This window comes from Mytilus californianus, unplaced genomic scaffold, assembly GCF_021869535.1.
Source record: "Mytilus californianus isolate M0D057914Y unplaced genomic scaffold, xbMytCali1.0.p SCAF_3, whole genome shotgun sequence".
NCBI lineage: Eukaryota > Metazoa > Mollusca > Bivalvia > Mytilida > Mytilidae > Mytilus > Mytilus californianus.
Window position 1 is genome coordinate 22,374,489 of NW_026262679.1, and position 24,051 is coordinate 22,398,539.

General features: G+C 34.0%; 1 protein-coding gene across 1 annotated transcript; it reads right to left on the bottom strand.

Annotated features, from left to right (window-relative positions):
* Positions 1-5,166: 5,166 nt before the first annotated feature.
* Positions 5,167-6,382, bottom strand: LOC127733421 (uncharacterized). The gene is made up of 2 exons (XM_052242785.1): positions 6,118-6,382; positions 5,167-5,540 (listed from the first exon to the last, which is right to left on the bottom strand). The coding sequence occupies exons 1-2, from the start codon at positions 6,308-6,310 to the stop codon at positions 5,167-5,169; spliced, it is 567 nt and encodes a 188-aa protein (XP_052098745.1). The 5' UTR covers positions 6,311-6,382.
* Between the last annotated feature and the right edge of the window lie 17,669 nt (positions 6,383-24,051).

Sequence of the window (24,051 nt, forward strand, 5' to 3'; positions counted from 1 at the left end):
GACCTTGACCTCATTTACATGGATCATTGATAATGTTAAGTGTATGGGATGCTTATAATAAACCTTCGTATTAGAGACTAAACATAATTTGAATCCTGCTAAGTAAAGCAGGCGACATATTTCAGCGTGTGCACTCTTGTTAAACACGTTATATGTCTATACAACCCATGAGACATATCAGCCTTATAAAGCACAATGGATTCTGAATATATGAGACAACTATGAAATAGAATTTTGAAATAAAATATGAGAAGATAGGTTTTGTAATATGCTTTAAGAAAATAAAAAGAAAAAATGGTGTCACCGAACTTGTTTTCTTGCTACAGGTAAAAAATGAAAATTTCACTATCATTACAGTATAAAATTTTGACTATAAGAGTTATCTCCCCGTAAATGGCTAAGTTGAAAAATTGAACACACAAATATTTGGTATAATAACTATTTGTTTAAACATTTTTGATAATGAAATAAATCACTTATTTTTCTCTATACGAATAAACAGTCTTATACATAAATTGCAAATCTGTCTCAAAATTTGCAGATTTAGGCAAAGAACTAGACCGATTGTGTACTGCTACTGTATTGTACAATCCAAGATGGCGGTATACAGTGAATCTACCTTAAACATAAAACCTTATGCAATTAGCGCGTCTGGATTAAGTTCACAAAGAACGCTCAGAATAAATATTTGAAAGCTAAGAATATATATATAAATTCCAAAATACCATAAAAAAGATATTAAAAGGATAGCCAAAAACATCTTTTTGTTAGCTGTGTTTTGTACTTTTTACCAAGCGGACGGGTCTAAGCATTTTCAACTGATTTTTAAAGTTTGTACTATTGTGATGTTAAACCATAATTCCAGGTTAAACAGAAAGTTAAGCGCAGGCGAATATGTTTAAGCCCGCAACATTCTGCGTGCATGTCCCAAGTCAGGCGCCTCTAACTCAGTGGTTGTCGTTAGTTGCTGCCTGTCATATTTGATTTTCGTTCATTGATCCAGCATGAAGGAAGCTGTAGGTTTCCTCCGTTGAACTGTTTCCCACTATGTCATGTCGGGACCATTTATAGCTTACTATATGGTATGGATTTAGCCTATTTTTTAAGCCCGTACGATGATCTATTGTTGATCACATCAAATTTCTTTTGTTTCCTATGAATAGTTGTCTCATTGGCAATCATACCTCATCTCTCCTTACTAGTATTTGTACAAGGGTTACTTTGTCTAATGAAATTGGAACTTTATTTTCTTAAAAGAGAGGCGAAATATACCAAAGGGACATTCAAACTCATAAGTCAAAAATAAACTGACAACGTCATGGCTAAAAAAGAAAAAGACAAACAGACAAACAACAGTACACAGAACACAAAACACAAAATAGAAAACTAAATACTGAGCAACACGAACCCCACCAAAAACTGGGGGTGATCTCAGGTGCTCCGGAAGGGTAAGCAGATCCTGCTCCACATGTGGCACCCGTCTTGTTGCTCATGTTAGTACAAACCCGGTTATAAGTCTAATTCGGTAGTTCACATTCGGGGAAAGGGAGACTGGATTGTAGTTACGACAATTGGAACATATCAGCTATCATCTGTGATGGCGTATGTAAAATTTAAGATGGGAAGACTTCAACTTCACCTGTTGGAACTCTTGGTTTAATAGCTTCCTTGTGAGCAGCAACCCTTTATCAAGGAAATCGTGATAGGAAATACAATTAATCATTTCAATATTGATCGACGGGAAAAAATGAATGTTATAACTTATGTATTTGGCGAACCATTGACAGCTTGGTCTAATGATAACCTCAAGCATGATTAACAGTTCATAAGCAGCGGCAACGACAAAGTGGTATAATTTGTAAAATAGCACTTTGTTAATACGGGGCGTGTGGATGTTTTGGATACATTGCGTGCTTTTGATGGTCCGATCACTTCAGTTGACATATATGATTTTTCGACTCTGAACACAGAAACTCGACTAACTAAATAGTAAAAAAAAAACATCTAAAGGGCAATATACAGTCTAAAAAATAGACAGATCTATAAATGTTGTAGTGAAATAAGTCAAAAATTATCAAAGATCTGACAAATTTCAAAATAAGAAAAACATTAAGATATGAAATGAAACGACTTCTGAAGAGGTTCCTACTTGGGACAGATACATACATATGTGGTGGGTTAAACTAGTTTTATATTCCATCCTACCCTTTTAATATAGATCAGTGGCCTAACAAAGTCCAATCAAAAGAAAACATTAAAAAAGCCGGGGGGGGGGGGGGGGATTAATAAATTTTGAAAACAATCATACACACTTAATTGCTTTCATTAATTTGGTTTTAACATCATTACTAGAAGTAAAGACATAACAAATAACCCGTTTTATACTTAGATACATTAACATCACTAATGGTTAACTTGGATATAGAATTTTGTTCCCTATCCAATATACCCTCATTTTCACAATTTCCCACCCTTCATTATGGATGACCTCTATTGCAGCACCTCCCTATTGAATTTATTATGCATTTATACTTTAGCTGATTATGCATGAAATATTTGCCACTGGACACAAAGCAAACAACAATCCATCAATGGGTATAGAAATGTGGTCAACCTGATTTGGCTGTCAAACCTATTCTGATAGAGCATTTTGACTGAAATAGATTTATAAATACACTGTTTCTTCCAGTCAGATGAGCCTGTGTAGGTTAATTTAATTGGCTGGTGTTGGTCTCCTGGTCACTTTAACTGAGCAAAATTTCTGTCTTTATCTAACTACAGTCCAAATTTCCCCACAGGTTAACTTTTTTGTTCAATTTTTTTCTTGTCCTGAAAATGTTTCAAATATTTGCCACTGAACATAAATCAAACAAGTTTTGCACCTCAAGGAAGGATAGTTATTTGGTTTCAATTGTATTATTTGGTATTAATTTGTTGTGTGCATATTGCTTATACTAAGTTTTCAATGTTAGTTTTTGTCTGTTCATTTGTTTCAACTTTTGAAACCTCAGAGCTTCAGATAGCCGAAGTAAGTAATTTAATATTGCTTGTCAACCTGAACAGATTTATTGCTTTGTCATAAATAGTCTAAGAATAGCAGGACATTGTGCAATGCAAAAATATAAACATCAACAGGATTTATGACCACAAGGGTTCATTGATGTATAGCAATACATCTCTTTGCTAAATCCATTGGATCTGTACTGATTGATTTAGTTTAAACATATTTTATTTGCTTAAATATGCAAAAGGGGTGAGACACAAGTTAATCAAACTTATAAAGTCTTCTCCCATATATACTGATTGCTATTTCAGTCTATCATGATTTCTATAATTGTTGTTATAGGCTTTGAACTACTTGTATCTTTTGTCTCATTGTTATTTGTATTCAGTGTAATTAAACGGTTGTCGTTGGTTGTTGTCTTGTAATGTTTGTATTTTGTCTATTGTTTTAGCATAAATCTCAGGTCCCTTTATAATTGACCGTATATGATGTGGGTTATGCTTATTGTTAAAGGCCATACAGTGACTATAATTGCTTACATCCACATCATTTGAACTCTGCTGGATAGTTGTCTCATTGGCCATTATACAACATCTCCTTTTTTTAAGCCTCGGCCGCTAGGCGACGAGGTCATTTGGTTTTACCCTTGTCCGTCCGTGTGTCTGTCTGTACGTTTTTCCTTACGTCCCTAAATTGGTTTCCGTTAGTTTGCCTCATCCAAATGTTATGAAACATATACACCATACTTATTGTCACCAAACACATATCAAATTCGAATTTGGGTGGCGTCACTTTTGCCGTTCTTAAGTAATGTTCCTTTATAAAAAAAAAAATTGCTGATTTGCCGTTTCAGCAATCTTACTTTCATGACCTCAATCAAAAGATATGAAATTTATACACAATGCATATTACCACCAAACACAGATCATGTTCGAAATTTTATGGCGTCACTTTCACTGTTCTCTTGGTATGAAACAAAATGTTGTTTTGCCGTTACGTAGATTCAGTCTATACATTTTGCTTTGAGACCAGAATATTGTCGAAAACATAATTAAAAAAAAAACTTGCGTTTCAGATTAAGAACGGGTCCGAGAAACTCAGAATGCACAATTTTGCGTCATTTTTTCCAGAGTTTCTGGGGGCCTTGAGCGGCCCAGACCCCTCGCCGAAATTGGCTTCGCGCGGCGAATATATTTTGCCTCACTTTTAAAAGAGACTAGTTACGGCCCTGGAATATGCATGAAATATTTGCCACTGGACGTTAGGCAACCAACAATCAATCAACCAATCCATGCCGTTTGGTCTCTGTGACTAGTTGTTTTATTATCAAACATACCACATCTTCTTATTTCTATAATGTTCTGGTGTGTGTATGATGGTGAGGTACAAGTCGAGTTCGTGTTTCGGATGACCTACTTTTCACAAAATTACAGATCTAGGATTTATAAAAATTACATTAATTTATTACTTGTTAGGCCCTCTTTTCGATTTGCCTGTAGTTAATGACTTTTATTATTTTTCTAATGTATTTGTATTCAATTGAGATTTTTCCGGTTCCGGAGACTCAGGTGTCAGGTCACCAATTTGAGCACTATAATGTAAAAGTATCCCTTCCCTGACAAAAATAGTGCTTTGGATATCATTTTTTACTAAAACTAACCAACAAATTTGCAGAAATGACACTTTTGGTGAAAGAGAAATATATTTAGACCATTTTGAGCAAAAATTTACTTGTCCATGACTTTGCATTAAAAATTGAGGATTAGTGCGCTCCATAGAACTAGTATACGGGCTTATTTAAGATTTCCAGAATATCTGGGGTTATTTTTAGTAGTAGTTGTCTTCCGAACGGTCGTATTTCATTACAAGACTTTAAACATTGTTTGAAAATTGGCATGTAGAAAGGTAATACATGTACAATTCAGGATTTACTTGGTTTCTATGAAGTTTAACTTCAAATAAAATATTAAGAAAGCTGTGGAAATTGAAAAAAAAAATGGTTGTATAAATAAGGATTTTGAATTGGTGGCCTGCCACCTTACATCTTATGTGAGACAGGTCCATTCGTGTCGTTCCTAATTCCATTTTGACTTCTCATTCAGAAAATTGAATATAAAAACAGTGATGAAAAATATATAAAATTTAATATAATACAAAAAATCTTATCGTCGTTTATTACAAGAAAAGATTCGAAAAAATGCATGAATGTTTGCTGAAATTGTGTTTTTCTTTCCGCCATTGGTGGTACCCATTTTATTAATGTTTTCCTTCTTAATATCCATAGTTTGGGGTTCTTTCTTCTGTTCATCTATGTTTTTCTCTGCCTCTTTATTTTTTTTGCTTTTCTTCATACCATTTTGTCTAGCCTCTATAAAATCTATAGTTTGAGCCTCTTTCTTCTCATGACCCTTATTATTCCCTGTCTCCTTCTTTGTTTTGCTTTTCTTTATATCATTGTGTTTTTCCTTTACAACTATAGTTTGGGCCTTTTTCTTCTTTTCATTTTGTACACATTCTTTCTCCATCCTCTTCATTTCTATAAACGGAAGTTTTGAAATTAAATAAGTTCATGAAGTTTTAAAATCATAATAGAAAACAAGAAGAATTGTTATGTTGTTCAACTAATTGATGAAAAGATGAAAGACCATGCAAAGGATTTTTGTTTTACTTCATTCAACATTTAATCAACATTGAAGCAACACTTAAATTGTCTTTAAATATTGAACGAAAAGAGTCAGCGTCAGATGCAAAGTAGAAAACCGTATTAGCGATTGGACAATTGTTTTGAATGCGTATTTTTTGTTTGTTTTTTTAATGTTTCATTAGGGTGTAATAGAAAAAATTACAAGATATCGAATTTATAAAAGTGTTGACTTTAGTATATGAATATCGGAAATTAAAAAAACTTAGGTAATGCATGATTATATTTAGTAGTTAAAAAATGAGCAAAATAATGCCGGGTTGAATTAAGCGTTTATATTTTACTTTGTTTGATTTCTTTTAATAATTGTCATGTGTTGGTTGAAGTCAGAATGCTCGTCCTGTTAAAGGCATTCATTTAGGATCGTTCAAGGAAAAGAATGCAGAAAGTGGACATTTCCATAAAAAGATACCTTTCTCCAACATCTTTTGAGCTTTTCTCTCCGTCTTTTCCATCTGCTTTCTCCTCTTTACTTCCTGCTTCCGTTGTAATATCACACCCTTTGTGTACCTTTTCATAATCTTGTCTACCCTTATAAAGTACAACTGAACAACCTTTTCCTCTTCTTTAGCTATTTTCTCTCGTAATTTCTCTTCTTTCTTCATTTTTCTTTTTTCCCTCTTTTTGTCCCTTTTCGTTTGTTTGCTAATAGCTCCATTAAGTTCAGAATTCTGGACTGTATCCTATAAAAAATACACATCGTTCATGCAGTTCAACATGGTATACTTTGACATGTTCGTTTGGGAAAAATATCTATAAAACATATCTCATAAAACATAAAAAAACATAACAGGAAATACCAAAATATTGGACAGAACAACAGATCACACCCACGTGATCATACCAACCATCATCGCCTCCCTACCCCGAACCAATAAACGTGCAAACAAAGACAAAGAAGAACGAACAACACATGGTCAAGACACCCAGCGGCTTTTTTCACAAAAAAATCTTAAAGATCAATTTTAATCGTAAGATATTTTGTGAAAAGAGTCGCAGACTTGGTAAAACCACAACATGTGGTGAGGTTAAACCAGTTTTACTCATAAACCTCCTTATTTGCCTATCCTATAGACAATGAGTCGTAAAAGTAAAACACATGGGTAAAAAACTTTACTGTACAGCCACCTACAGGATGACCACTAATAAGGATAAAAGACGGCACATAATTCGGAAAGCAGGATCAAAATATTTTACTTCAGGACGCTAGCTATAACAGGTTTCATTGGTTGTATTTGTTAGTGGTATGTTTCTTTAGCACTTTATATTAGAATCCTATAATTGTTTTTGCTTACAGTGGCATAGCTAGGCCATTTTTAAGTGTACGCCCGAACCTCATCGAGGGGTTTGAGGTCAAGAACAGAAGACCTCCTGGTTGGGGGCGAAACCCCCCTGATGTTCACGCGTTATTGAGAAAGAGATACCAATATCTGTCATTAAAAACTCATCAATAGCAACATACTTGGTCGGTTAAGAACAAAACTTTACGACAAAGGAGATGATTTCAGTCTCCAATTGTGAACTTTTATTTTCTATATAGCAACATTCCAGTAGCACCTGCATATGGAGTATATACATGCCAGTTGATAAGATATTCCAGAGCTTGCATTTCCTATCATCATTTCCCTGATAGATAGTGGATGCTTACAAGGAAGCTACTGAACCAAGAGTTCCAAGTGGTGAAGTTGAAATCATCCCTTCGAAAATTTTACGTTCGACATAACGAGTAGGTTAATGACGACGGATATGTTCCAATTGTTGATATTACCACAATCCCGTCCTCTTTTCCTCTAATGTGATCTACTGAATTAGACTTATCACTGGGTTTACACACGTTGAGTAGAATTTGGTTACCCTTCCGAAGCATCTGAGATCACCCCCAGGTTTTGGTGGGGTCCGTGTTGTTAAGTCTTATGTTTCTATGTTGTGTTTTGTATACTGTTGTTTGCCTTTTCATAGTTTTTCGTTTTTTGCCATGTTATTGTCAGTTTATTTCAACTGATGAGTTTGAATATCCCTTTCGCGTCTCTTTTAGAGTCTAATTTGTTTCTTTACAGTTAAATTTATTCATTGTATTGATTTGGAATATAATGATAATGTATTTAAGAGAAAAAATGCCCAAAACAGTTGCTTAAAAACGTGTTTAAAAGCAATCTAAAATATATATCTATATTTACTCGGATGCTCGTATCTTATGAGTATAACGAAGTCAGAGATATGTATTTCAATTAGATTGGTTTAAAAGGAGACGTGGGGTAAACAATCAACCGACAAAAAATCAAAACTTGATATAGAGATAGTCAAAAAGCAAGTCTCCATTTCAATGTTGTCGTTCTATTATTTTTTTTTTACCTTATAGATCTAGTTTACTCACCTTTTTACATTCAAATTTTGTTAATGGACATATGTTCTAATTAATTTTCATAGATGGGCAGGTGTAACGTAAAAATAAGTGTTGAACTGTAGCATAAAAATGCAAGCCACATCGTATCTGACCAGATAATGAATTGCTTTAAACAATAGTAAACTGAGTAGAATTCACAGTAGATTGAGACTTCGACAGAAAATGAAAATATATATATATATATAAAATATGAAAACAACACATTATTAATTTCATGGGTTTGAAGCGCTTTTCTGGATTTACCTTCATCAGGAACGTTCAAAGCCGAATATTTTAAAGCCGATGATGTATAAGAACCGAAACAGTTACAGAGCTACATGTATATTACCTAAAAGTACCTAATAAATCATATGATACCATTTGATTAAAAAGTATATTTCGTCACTTTGTCTTTTATCTCCAATTACAAGTCATTGAAGAAAAAAATACAAGGCTCGTGTGCTTTTAATCAGTTCTTATAATTTATTCGGGTTCAAATTTTTTTTCTTCAAAATTTATGTGTACGCCCGGGCGTTTTGACGTAAACGTAGCTACGCGCATGTCTTAGGGTAAACAAATACATACCATTTACCCTAGCTACAAATTTTTAAAGTTGTAATATTTTTCTTTTTATTGTGACGTTGTTGCTTTGTCCAATACTTTTCAATCAAGTTATGAAATATTTATGCTGGACATTATCAAATAAAACTGGCAATCAATCAATCACTGTAAAATCTTTCATCAAATAATAGCATTTAATTGTCAAAACGCTTGGTATTTCAATAATGTGCAATTAACGAACAACGAATAAATCCTTTGTAGCAAGGCTTTACCGGTTAATTATGAAATGAATTGACCACACTTACTTTTTTCCTTAAGAAAACTTGTCCATCGAATAGGGGAAAACCATCCTTAATAAAACGAAAACTTGGATTGATTGATTGATTGATTGCTGTTTCCTTTACGTTCAGTGGGACATTATTCGCGCATATTCAGGACAGATAAAACTTGATAGATACAATTAGAATAACCTTTCGCTTGTTGTAAAGGGCTTGTTCTTCCGCTCATTCATTTCATTTAAATATATTTTATTTGTTATTACATATAACAAAAAGGATCAGACACAAGTTATCACAACTTAGATAGCCCTCTCCTAAATATAATAAGTTATAATATATAGATATAAAGACATGTAACAACAACATTAGATAATTATAGATTTGTACAATAGTTATAGAAAAAAAAGAAAGTTCACAATTTCCCAAAATAATAAACAACAGTCCTACGTCAAAAAGCTTATCCATCGACATACTAAACTATATCAGTTAAAAAAAAGAAAAATATCTTTCTAAAGGTCAAACCGTTCACTTTTCCCAATAAAATGCAAGACTTCTTTAATTGAGGATGTATTTTGACTAAGAGTTAAATTTTCGTTTCCATTTAGTAAAGTACCAAGACGTAAAGACGGAACAAAAAGTAGTTTGTCTAAAAGGTGAGTTCTGATTTGCGCATAAAGTGGACATTAAAAAAAAATAAAACCTGTCTTCAGTCAGACTGCCGCACCGACAGCTTTGATAATTTACTATATTGAATCTAAAAAGGTCATAATTTAGAGTTGAACATGCATGTCTAAGCCTTGTTAATATAATGTTTGCCTTACGTTCTCCAACATACAAGAATTTTGAGGCTTTAGATTGATGTGATTTCTTTCGTAGGGAATACTTAAATTTGGAGATTGAATCTTCATTTCTAATTGCGCTATCGATTTTATTCCATTGCCTTATAGTATTGGGAAAATATGAATTTGTTGTTAGTTCTAATCTACAAAATGGTACTATGAGGTCAGGGTTGTTTCGAAGAATATATCCAGAAATAGTTGATACAGAAGGTGGTATTAGTGTTCGTAAATAATTAGGAGCTTGTCCATTATAAATTTTGTAGAATAAATGAAGTTTTCTTTGGTTTCTTCTATCAGACAAAGGTTCCCAACCCGTTTCAGAATATAAAATTTCACTGTTGCAATAATAAGGCATGCCTGTAACAATTCTTGCAGCTTCAAGCTGAAGTTTTTCCAACAGTTCAGTACTATCAACACCACAATTATCCCATACTTCGCAACCATACTTTGATACTATATATGCCCTTGAATTTTTACTAGATAACATTTTTGTTCGCTTTGGAATATCCGTATATCGTCAGGTTATCGGAATTCCAATGGGGACTAACTGTGCACCACTTATTGAGGACCTTTTTTTGTATTGCTATGAGTTACAATTTATGACAAAAATCAGCAAAGACCCATCGAAACAACATCTGATACACAAATTCAATAATACTTTTAGATATTTGGATGATATTTTGGCTCTCAATAATGACTTTTATCCTGTTGAACTTACTTTAAATAAAGCTAATACTAACAATGACCACTGCCCTTTCCTCGATCTTTATATCTATATCATTAACGGAAAGCTTAATACTAAAATATATGATAAAAGAGATGATTTTTCATTTCCTATCGTTAATTATCCATTTTTAGATGGTGACGTTCCCTTGTCACCCTCTTACGGTGTTTATATATCTCAACTTGTTCGATTCGCTCGTGTATGTAACAATGTTTTAGATTTTAACGAGAGAAATTTATGTATTACTGAAAAATTATTACACCAGGGTTTTCGATATCAAAAATTAGTCAAAACATTTACTAAATTTTATCATCGGTATAAGGACATCATTCGTAAATATAGCTCAACATGCAGACTTCTTATACGTTCAGGTATTTCACATCCAATTTTTTATGGAAATATTCTTTATAAAGCACAAAAATGTCAGTATTCACCTCTGAAGCTAACAAAACCTTTAAATAGACTTATTAAGAAGGGATATAGTTACGATACTGTTGTCAGGTCATTAAAGATTGCATATTTTGGCGTTAATATTGATTCACTTATAGGGTCTTTGCATCGGAACTAAGCACATTTATTTAAAAACCAGTTGTTGGCATGACACGGGTTATGTTCTTCTCAAATATGTTATGATGGTATGATACTAAACCCCTAACGGGAAGGATTGTGTCTGATATTCATATGAGGAAGACGTAATCTTTCAATCAGTTTAATTGAAGTCTGGAGCTGGCATGTCAGTTAACTGCTAGTAGTCTGTTGTTATTTATGTATTATTGTCATTTTGTTTATTTTCTTTGGTTACATTTTCTGACATCAGACTCGGACTTCTCTTGAACTGAATTTTAATGTGCGTATTGTTATGCGTTTACTTTTCTACATTGGCTAGAGGTATAGGGGGAGGGTTGAGATCTCATAAACATGTTTAACCCCGCCGCATTTTTGCGCCTGTCCCAAGTCAGGAGCCTCTAGCCTTTGTTAGTCTTGTATTATTTTTAATTTTAGTTTCTTGTGTACAATTTGGAGTTTAGTATGGCGTTCATTATCACTGAACTAGTATATATATTTGTTTAGGGGCCAGCTGAAGGACGCCTCCGGGTGCGGGAATTTCTCGCTGCATTGAAGACCTGTTGGTGACCTTCTGCTGTTGTCTGTTCTATGGCCGAGTTGTTGTCTCTTTGACACATTCCCCATTTCCATTCTCAATTTTATCAAATAATGGTCTTATATAAGTTAAATAAAGTTTTTCTAAATTTGAACGATTGAGCTTATATTTTAATTTTCTTAGTACGCCTAGATGTTTTGATATGTTTTTAGAAGTTTTTCAAAACATGATCGTTCCATTTACAATCTTCACTTAAAGTTATACCCAAGTGTTTGTGATTAGATACTAACAGAATTTCTTGATTGTCTAATCGAAATGAAAGGTTATCTGGTCGTTGCCTGTTTGTGAATATAAAATTTCTGCCTTTTTTGAATTAGAAGACATTAACCAGGGGCGCATCAGGGGCGTTTCTAGGATATTTGAAAGAGGGGCGTAGAATGAACTATTTCAATTTTTTGGTCCTTTTTTTTTGCTAAAAAACATAAAATAATTAATGAATATGATAAATTGCCATATTCAATACTATATTAGCAGATTACGATAGTTTTTTTTTTAAAAGGGGGGGGGGGGGGGTACGCCCATTACGCCCTCACCTGGACCCGCCCCTGCGCATTTCTTTTACGTGAACCCGAAACATGTTTCTGCATCATTTTTATGTTTCACCGTTTCATTTAAGTGAAACAGAAACATGATACCGAAACACGAGAAACATAAGTCATCAATGTTTCAAGACCGAAACATGAACGGAGAACGATGATATAGAATAATAACGACGGTCAAGCATGTTGCTTACATTTACTTTTTTAAGGTTCATCTATACACTTTAACAAAAATGGCTGTGTTTACACCATGAAATTTTCTCTGAGTACAGACAAAACTGTGTAATTTTAAAAGTTGTAATGCCTGGCAGCACCTAGATATATATAAGTTGTATTCATTTTGTGTTTTAAAAAGAAAATACTTTTAGGATGAAAAATTTTGTCCTGCATTTTTTTTTAGTTGTAATCTCTGTCCTGTCTTTTTTTTTCACTCTATTCGGTCCTGCCTTTTTTTTTTTTTAGTTTATCCTGATTTTTTTTTTACCTAAATTGTCATCCTGACTTTTTTTTTGCAATTGTCTCATCCTGCCTTTTTTTTTACTCAAAACTCCTGTCCTGCCTATTTTTTTCAAATTTCATCCTAGCCCCCCCCCCCCCCATAAAAATCAAATGGTAGCTCCCTTAAAAGAATATAGAGAAAAGTTGTTTTTATTTTTTTATTATTATTTTTAAAGAGGCTTATGTCTCGGTTGCCGCAACGTAAGCTACGCCAATGCTTAGGCACACTTCAAAGTATAGCCCTTTCATAAATTAGATAGAAACAAGCTGGGAGTCAAAAATAGGTCCCATATATCCATGGTAATTTGCAACATAGTCAGACTCGTACTCTGAAACCTGGTGCGTGTTTTTTTGTTCTGCGGTAGTGAGCCAGAAGAGGTCCATTTCTGTTTTTTTTTGCATTGGGAAGATCTTCTGGCTCTCTTCTACCTCTTCCTTTTAGATAGGTAGTTTAGACGGCAGAGACACATAACAAACATGGCGTCGCTTAGGCTTAATGACATTAATAAATTTATGAATGCAGATATAATAGAATGTGAGCTGTGTGATAAACGTTTTTATGGTATGTCAGCCTTAGTAGGACATTCTACGATAAGCTGGATGAATATAAGAACTACACGGACAATAACAGTTAGGGGACGGCTATTTGATAGTCTGAGGAAGGGGGCAGGAGGATATTTTGCAGATTTATTATTCATTTTAATCTATCGCTTATCATGCCTTTTTTGAGCTCTTACCTGGCCACATTTTTCATATTCAAATCCTCTTGTCCCCCACCCCACCCCCAAAAAATATCAAATGGTTTTCCCCTTATTTAACATAAGTTTAAATTGATTGATTGTTGGTTGCTTATTTTTAACGTCCAGTGACAAATATTACATGCATGTTCAGGAAAACACGAGTTTAAAAATCATGTATATATTATGAAAATAAGGAGATGTAGAATGATTGCCAATGAGGCCAACCAAGTTTGAATGAAGTGGATGTAGGCAGTTATAGACAACCGTACTGCCTTCAACAATGACAAAAACCCATACCGGATAGTCGGCTATAAAAGGCCCCGACATGAAAAATGTAAACCAATTAAAACAAGAAAACTATCGGCCTTATTCTATATTACAAAACAATTTACAAAAAATCAAATATGAGTTGACAGACAACCACTGAACTACAGGTTCCTGACTTAGGACAGGCACATAAAGAATATGGCAGGGTTAAACATGTTTGTGAGCGCTCAACCCTCCCGTAAACTGGGGCAGTGGTGTAACAGTACAACATAAGAACAAACTGTAAAAACCAGTTGAAATTAGATTAACTCAAAAGATCGGTACGAGACACAAAAAACAACTAACATTAAGACAATATTAGACACAATGCACCGAAATAAGAGTATTTGCAGTTACTGAAAGTTTGTTCAAAGCTAATTACAAGTAACACTGAAATAAATCTTGTTCTCCCAGAATAAAGTATCAATCAGTACACAACCAACGGATTTAGTCATAAACAGTCTGAGAAACGCCGTGACTTTGTATACCTTGTGGTGGTCCGAAGGTTATGACTATCAAAATTTTGCAATAGAAATAATTGTTAGAACCAGCAGATTTTCCTCAAGGACCACCAGGGAAAAAAAATATGAGAACTCGTTGATATCTTTGCTATATACAAAAATAATTCAGTTTGGTTACTTAAAAAAAAAAAAGATAGACAAGATGTTCTTTTCGATCATATACCAGACAAACATTGACAAATTCTTGTACAGTTTAAGATTATTCCTGAAAATCAAATGGTCGGGCGTTCTTAAGCCGGATTTGTTTAGCAAAATTGAGTTAGGAAAGCAACAAGAAAAAATGTCACGAACACAGCGATTTCTTCCAACAAATTTTCTTTGTTTTTATACTTATTGAATAATTACATCAATGCCAAAACAGAGCACACTATTACAGTCATGTTTACCGAATCGGAACTGACGTATCTTAATTTTCTAATAAATCGTCGTAAATTTCATTTATGTCATCCAAATTCTGCTATATTCGACGGCAAATTGAATTTTTGTTTTATTGCTGGAGCCTTCTTCTACAGAATATCTCCAGAAGAGGTCCAGATTCATTTTTTTGTACTCTTCACCAGAAGACATTCTGGAGATGTACAGAAGAGACCAATAAAACACGCCCCAGTGATCAAACTGTCAGGAACCAGCTTCGCGATACTTAACTTTAACGACTGGTTTCCGTACATTGATTCAAATAGTACCAGTCCTTTATAAATAGAGTTTATTAAAGAGGAACGACAAACAGTAGGGGACTTCCATTTGTTATAATGGGAAGGGGGATTCTTTGCAGATTGCAGAAACGAGAACCGTCGTCTCGATAAAAATATCTCGTATTAACCTCCTTTATCAGTGGCGTATAGCTACCATTGACTCTAGATCTGAATTAGGAAGATTTCCCCTTTTTTGTTTCATTGCCACACAGTCACTTTTATATGAAGACCGACTTTTGAGTGAAAACTCATCTGATTTACTTAAAGAGTGTTACTCTCTTTCTAAATCACTTCATGATCAAGGTATATACTCATGGTAGTCATATGTAAATCATATTAGGTCCGATAATAATATTAGTAAACCCAAAGATGTAACTAAAAACAAAAACGGAGACTGTAAGAATTTCAGTAAAAAATTCTATAAAAATGAATTTCAGCAAAGGTACAAAGAAATATATGACAATATAATATCATCTCTCGATCAAAATAGCAAACTTCTTCTGTTTAAGCATATAAAAGCTGAATATAAACAAGAATTTTATTTGACATACCCTAATCTTGATACAAGAAAACTTATATGCAAATTTAGAATAAGTGATCATTCCCTCACTATTGAAACTGGAAGATATAAAAATATTCCACGCCCTCAAAGACTTTGTAATAAGTGCAAAGTTCTGGATGATGAATCACATTTCTTTTTAATATGTAAAATAAATGATGATTTAAGACATGTCTTTTTTAATGATTTAAAAACTCAATACAAAGATTTTTCTGATAATAAAATGAAATATATACTAAATCCAACCACTAGTCAGCAAGTGAAATCTTTAGGCTCCTTTATTAAACAGTCTATGGAACTGAGGACAGGGGGCACTTGAGGTCATTTGTTGTGTTTAATGTTTTGGTTTATTTTTATTTTTTATGTAAATTTTAATGTCATCATTATATTGTTGTTATTACATGTACTTGTCATGCCTTTGGCCCTCTTGTGGGTGTAATTTGTGCTTTAATAAATAAAAAAAATGACGCAACAACGCACTTGCGTGCACAAACGAAATGGCAAAAAAAAATCATTATTAAAAAATCATAACAGTCAAAAAAAGAAAGAGTGCGATTGACTGTTACTATATATATATATATATATAGAAACCAAGAACTACCGGTCGTCAACGTAATCGGGCGAATCCCGCTGTTGTCGGTATCCAGGATTATTGGCGCGTCACACTGTATATACAATTTTTATACCATTTACTAAACGAACTACGAGATCGTCTTGTCATTTCGGAAGAACGTTTTCTTGCCCAGATGCTTCTTCCAAACAATCTGAAAAGTTTGAATCGGGACCATCAAATTCGCATATTTCGCGCCTACGAGTCCGATATTCAACCAAAAGATCAGTTTCTTCTCGAAATTAAAGGTGGGTTGCAAGATGGGATATTTATCCATCTAAGAAACCAGACCAACTCTGTGCAACATTGGAGATGACGCCGAAAGAACTTACCCAAATATATTCTGTATTCTGCAAATACTTCTCACCATGCCACCCTCAACCGCTATTGCTGAACGCTCTTTCAGCGCTCTGAAACACGTAAAAACGTATCTGAGATCGACCATGGGACAATGACAAGAAAGACTTTCTTAGCTTGCACTGCTGCACGTTCATTCTGATTTTGACATTGACACTAAAGAAGTTGTTGACACGTTTAACAATGCTAGGCAAAGGAAAATGTTACTCTCCTAAAGGACCTCGGTTGATAACTTCAGTCTTACATACGAACGTCACATTCCTTTATCACAAAATTAAAAATTGATTGTTTGAATTGCTTTTTTTTCGTATGTTAACTTATATATGTCATGAGATGATCCAGTTCTCTAGCCCTTTCTTTCTCTGAAGCATAATAAATTGGGGAGCATTGCAAAGTTTTTAGATTTTTTTAGTCAGTTTTAGGTCTTTGATTTGATATATATCAAAACACTAAACTGTGCATACTTCACTTACTTCAAAATTAACCATCTTAGATCGAAAAAAGATTCATTTTCTGCTTAGGGAGCTACCATTTGATTGTTATGGGGGGGGTTAGGATGAAAAATTTTGTCCTGCCTATTTATTTTCCCCTCTATTCGGTCCTTCCTTTTTATTTTTCACTCTATTCGGTCCTGCCATTTTTTTTTAGTTTATCCTGACTTTTTTTTTTGCAAATAATCTCATCCTGCCTTTTTTTTTACTCAAAACTCCTGTCCTGCCTATTTTTTTTCAAATTTCATCCTAGCCCTCCCATAAAAATCAAATGGTAGCTCCCTTAAAAGGGTCAAAATTTTTTTTTGCCTCGCTACGCTCGGCATTTTCTGAGTGCACATCATTAGAAGTGTAGCTACGCCACTGTTTATATTGGGGAGCACGGCATATCTGGACATGGTATTTACGAACCCCCATTTACTCTGTCATCTAATTATTTCTGTGCTGCTACATGTTGCTAAAATCCTTTACAGTAATTACCTGCATGCTTTCTGTTTTTATATATGCTATTTTAAAACTTTCCACTTAGTTTTTCATTATTGCACTGTTTGACAATGAGTTCAAGTTGTTTATAGTTTGTAAATATCAGTACTTTCTGATAAAAAATACATTTCTTTATGTGAAGTTCTTGACTCTCTGTTATATATTCAATAAGTTTTTCAGTGGGAATGGTTACCAAGGACGTCCACTATTTTCAATATATTTTGTCAACTAAAACCAAAGTTTTTGACCTTGACCTTTGACATGGGAAGTTGTACATACATCATGACACACCCTCTGGTGTTGGTTAATATACATATCAAGTATAAACTTTGAAATCATAACGGTTCTCTAGGAATAGAGCGGACACAATTTGTTACGGACGGACGGACAGACTGGTCACTATAGGGCGTCCACCATTCGGCGGGGCCCTAATTATCATCAAAACTCATTAACAGTGCAAGATATGGACATATATTTTTCTTCTGTGGTTTTGGAATATTAAGAAGTAACAAAATCAACTGAAAATGAAATGTTGATAAAATTTAGTTGCTTTTGTATTGTGCTACCTTAAGACAAAACTAATAGAGACACACTTTATAACCATATATATAATTACATCATGTACGAAACGTCTCAGATACGATTATCGACCTGGTATGAAACGACCAGGTTACGAAACGACTAGCATTCATTTATTTCCCTTGGCTGAGGGAGATATGGAAAAAAATTTCACTCAAGAAAATTTATATTCCCGAGGGTATTGCCGAGGGAAATATGACTTTTTGAGGGTGAACAAATCTTCATATCTCCTTAAGCCAAGGGAAATGATGTTTTGTTCCAGTCTATACTTTTTTAATCCCTGAAAATAAAATATTAATACACATACAATGTTTCTTATCCTCTTGATTTTATACAATGTAACTAAACACGACATAAACATTGATAAACAATTTCGATCAAAAGATTTTAAAGTTAATTATTTATTCTTGTATAAGAACTTTTTCTCTGTTTTAGGATTAGGATAGACAAATGTGTTAAGAAGGTTCCTGATTGGAAGAATAACATACTGAATAGATAGCAGATGTTTATATTCCAGTTGCTAATAAAAATATTCTGGAAGACATGTGATCCAACCACGAGTCTTATATTGAGTCTGTTAGCTTTAAGCCTTCTTTTAAACCAGGACACTTAATACAGAAGCACCAAATTTTTTTTCCTATAGTTTGACCTGACCAGGTAGTAAACTCCTTACTTTTTTTTGTAACTCTGACAAGTTTTATTAAGTTTATACAGCAATTAAACGTATACCTTTTTCTGGGAATTAAACAAGCTTACTATGCTGATTGTTAGAGGTTATAGGATGACCTACAGTTGTTCACAAAGCTTTATAATTAACATAACAATTCCAAATGAGGTACAGTTTATTTGTATTATGTTCCCAATTTAACTGATAGTATATAAGAGCAGTTCCATCAAAATATACATGGGACCCAAGGAAGGCAACTTGAATTTGCCACTTTATATGGATGGATGTAAAATATTAAGTTGTACATGATTAAAACATATTCAGGACTTTAAATTACCTTCAATGGATGCCTGGCTACTTTATTTTCAATGTGCTTTCCCTGAATACAGAGTGCGTTTTAATGAAACAACTCTTACTAAAATGTGGTGTTTGAGGTAAATAATAATTTATTTATATAATTTAAATGATTAATAATATGTTGCTGTCAGAGGCGGATTTAGAGGGGGGCCAGGGGGCCGGGGCCCCCCTTTTCTGGGAAAAATTTGGTTAATTTCTCTCCAAGCCTAGTATTAAAAAAAATTATATGAAGTGTAATCATCAATTATTTAAGCTGACATATAACATACCAGTGAAAGCCATTTAACACTTTAAAGGAAAAAACTCTTACAAAGCCTACACTAATATCAAAAGAAACATTAAATTCTTGTATGTAATTTTTCTTGCTGGAATGGTACACACCACATCTATAATTCCTCAATTTTGTTAAGGTTTTTAGCCTTATATTAAAAAAACACATTGTAAATTACATGACCAATTCAAAATTTCCAACCTAAGAAATTCATCTTGAAAACTAAAGTTTAAATAGATGAAGAATAATTGAGCAAACAGACATCACATGGACATTCACACAATTTCTCAAATATGACTTTCAATCATGCTTGATACAAAACAAGTCACAAAACTTTTGAATGCCTCTGTTACATATTTATCTTCTTAACCATACAAGTGTGGACACAGATCAGTGTGGATAGAATGTTTGGATGTATGCTGTGTTTTCTGACAAAAAGAGTTCTCTGTTTTTTTCCCATAGGGTTTTATGTTAAACTGTGTTGCAGTGACAGCCTACCTGTACCAAACACTAATAAAATGCTTCGCTGAGCGCAGCCTGATACGACCGCAGAGGTCGAACACTGAACAGTTGGTACAAATTTGGACACAATATTCAAGCTTGATACTGTCTGAATTTGGATTGTGATCAAATTTTTGACATAATATAGATTTCTCTGAATCCTCTAAAAAAAATTTGGCACCCCCCCCCCCCCCTATTTTGAAACCCCCCTTGGAGCAATAACCCCAAAACTCGATCCCAGCCCAGCCTTTCCTTTGTAGTATGGAACCTTGTAGTACAATTTCAGAGAGATCCATACACTTAAACACAAGTTATTGTCTGGAAACTAGAAAAATGCTTGTTTTTGGCCCTTTTTTGGCCCCTAATTCCTACATATTTGGGCGATTAACCCCAAACTCAATCCTAGCCTTCCCTTTGTGATATGGAACCTTGTGGTACAATGTCATAGAGATCCATTCACTTTCACACAAGTTATTGTCTGGAAACTAGAAAAATGCTTGTTTTTGGCCCTTAATTCCTAAACTGTTGGCCCCATAACCCCTAAAATAAATCCCAACCTTCTACTTGTGGTATTAAACATTGTGGTACAATATCAGAGCAATCGAAATACTTATACACAAGTTATTATCCTGAAACTAGAAAAATGCTTGTTATAGTCCCCTTTTGGGCCCCTAATTCCTAAACGGTTGGGACCATCATCCCCAAAATCAATCCCAACCTTCCTTTTGTGGTATAAAATTTGATTGAGGCAAACTAAAGTTAGAGAACTGAAACGAAAAATTCAGCAATTTTTCCATTTGTAATGGGACATAACTCTAGAACGGTAATAGTGACGCCACCAAAATTCAAACTTGATCTGTGTTTTGTAGTAATAAGCATTGTGTATAAGTTTCGTAACATTTGATTGAGGCAAACTAAAGTTAGAGAACGGAAACGATAAATTCAGCAATTTTTATGTTCATAAAGGGGCATAATTCAAGAACGGTAAAAGTGACGCCACCCAATTTCAAACTTGATCTGTATTTTGTGGTAATAAGCTTTGTGTATAAGTTTTATTACATTTGGTTGAGGCAAACTAAAGTTAGAGAACAGAAACGAAAAATTCAGCAATTTTTCCATTTGTAAAGGGGCATAACTCTAGCACGGTTATAGTGACGCCACCAAAATTCAAACTTGATCTGTGTTTTGTGGTGATAAGCATTGTGTATAAGTTTCATAACATTTGGTTGAGGCAAATTAAAGTTAGAAAACGGAACCCAACTTTGGGACGTACATACAGACAAGGGTAAAATTTAATGCCCCCTCCGCTACGGCGGGGCATAATAAATGGGGAATGTGTCCATGGGACACAGATGATGCCACTTGCATATCATATAAAGTTATAAAGGGACATAACTGAAGAACTGTAAAAGTGACGCTACCCAAATTTGTACTTAATCTGATTTTTGTGGTAATAAGTATTGTGTATAAAAGAGGGACGAAAGATACCAGAGGGACAGTCAAACTCATAGATCGAAAACAAACTGACAACGCCATGGCCAAAAATAAAAAGACAAATAGACAAATAATAGTACAGATGACACAACATAGAAAACTAAAGACTAAGCAATACGAACCCCGCCAAAAACTGGGGGTGATCAGCAGATCCTGCTCCACATGTGGCACCTTTGGTGTTGCTTATGTTATTACAAATCCGGTAAATAGTCTAATTCGGTAGGTCACATTCGTGAAAAGGGAAGGGTATTGTAGTTACGACATAAGGAACATATCCGATATCATCTGTGAAATGGTTATTCCATATCGGTCAAACAACTCGTGATGGCGTCCGTAAAATTTACGAAGGGATGATTACAACTTCACCATTTGGAACTCTTCGTTTAATAGCTTCCTTGTGAGCAGCAATCCTCTACCAAGGGAATAATGATAGGAAATACAAGCCCGGGAATATCGTATCAATTGGGAGATATATACTCCGTATGCAGGGGCTGCTGGAATATTGCTACATAGAAATGGAAAGTTCACAATTGGGAAGCTGAAATCATCTCTTTTGTCGTAAAGTTTTGTTTTCAACCGACCCTCATTGTCAATTTCTAGATGTAAGTCAAGATATGAGGCAGACTTAACTGTATCTGTAGTATCCTTTATCTCTAGTTCGATGGGATAAATTCGTTCAACATAGTCACCAAATTTTGTATTATTTAGTGAGAGAACATCATCTATATAGCGGAACGTAAAGTTAAAGGATATTGCTAACATCTTATCTTTCTTCTAAGAAGTTCTTGTATGAAGTCAGCCTCATAGTGATAAAGAAACAAGTCGGCAAGAAGAGGGGCACAATTGGTTCCCATTGGAATTCCGACAGTCTGTTGAAAAACACGTCCTCCAGACATAACAAATATGTGTTGTCAATCAAGAAATCAAGCATCTTGAAAATGTCAGTTTCAGAAATTTTTTTGTTTGAATCAGAGTTATTCTTTACAAAGTAGGATTTATCCCTCCCCAAGACAAGATACTTGTATCTACGTTCGCCATTCTTTTTAATGAAACAAAGTAATACCAACTCTTTCAATTTGTATTTTAGTTTGGAATGGGGAATACTTGTGTAAAGTGTAGAAAAGTCAAATGTTTTAAGACTATTGCAAGATGAGAGAGTCTTAGATTGTATGTACTCTAAAAGATCTTTGGAATTTTTTAGTATCCACATCTGATTCACGCCACCTCTAGAATAGGCAGTTTCACAATAACTTTGGAGCCCGGCTTTGATTGCTGATAATATAGATGTTAATAATATAAGTTTCATAAAATTTGGTTTAGGCAAACTTAAGTTTGAGAACCAAAATAAGCATTGTGTATACATTCCTACACATTAATTTGAGGCAAACTTCAGTTAAAGAACGGAAACGAAAAAATCAGCAATTTTTCCATTTGTAACTGGGCATAACCCTAGAGAAGTAAAAATGACTCCACCAAAATTCAAACTTGATCTGTGTTTTGTGATAATAAGCATTGTGTATAAGTTTCATAACATTTGGTTGAGGCAAACTAAAGTTAGAGAACGGAAACCAACTTTTGGAGGTACATACATACATCCCTACGTACAGACGGACAAGGGTAAAACTTAATGCCCCCCTGATACCGCGGGGGCATAAAAATTATCTGTACTTGGTTCTTAACATTGGACTCCATTATTTAGGAATTAACATGTGTTTCTAAGCAACAATTTTATTTCAGATTGTTCATTTATGAACCCAATGTGTTCTTAAGAGTCTTGACTTTATAATACAAGGTTCTTATTTGAATATATTGGAAGATCATATGTTCCTTTTATAAAAAAACATTGAGAAATTGCGCTAAAAAATTATTAAAATCTGATTTTTTTGTAGGGGCCACAAATTTACATTTTTGAACGTTTACCCAATTTTATTCTTTCAACTAGTTGTTTGTACCTGTACTACTGTTATGTGATTTTAAACAGTTTTCAAAATTCAATAAACTGCTTCGCTGAGCGCAGCTGGATACGCCCGCAGAGGTCCAACCCTGAACAGTTGGGGCAAAAATGGACACAATATTCAAGCTTTGTACAGGTCTGAATTTGGATTGTTATTAAGTATTTGATATATTATAGGTTTCTGAATAAATGTAGTCAAAGAACTTGAAATTGGTTATATGAAAGATTTTTTGCTGTTGTGCAATACACTGTGCTGTTGCGCAATACTTAGTACATGTGTTGTCAGACTATAAACAAATAAAATCTTATAACTCTGAAATGTAAAATCGAAAATTTATTAAAATCAAAAGGGAGCTTACAAAAATAGATATAAACAATTTACCAAAGTCTCATAAAAAATGCTGAAAGCATTTTTGAGTTATTGTCCGAAAACTGGAAAATCCCCCTTTTTGTAATGAATAAAACCCCATAAATAAATATTCTGAAATTTATAAAAACCAAAAGGGAGCTCATGTCAATAGAAATAAACAATTCACCAAAGTTTCTTGCAAATTGGTGAAATTGTTTTTGAGTTATTGTCTGAACACTGGAAAATCCCCCCTTTTTTAATGAATAAAACCCCAAAACTCGAAAACGGTAAATCCTAAATTTATAAAAAACGAAAGGAGGCTCATGTCAATAGATATGAACAATTCACAAAAGTTTCATGCAAATTGGTGAAATTGTTTTTGAGTTATTGTCCGAAAACTGGAAAATCCCCCCTTTTTTAATGAATAAAAC

Coding starts and splice junctions, on each gene's coding strand:
- LOC127733421 (XM_052242785.1), bottom strand. CDS start 6,310: ATGAAGAAAGAAGAGAAATTACGAGAGAAAATAGCTAAAGAAGAGGAA. Junction 5,541..6,117: donor TCAAAAGATGTTGGAGAAAG/GTATCTTTTTAT, acceptor TTCCGTTTATAG/AAATGAAGAGGATGGAGAAA.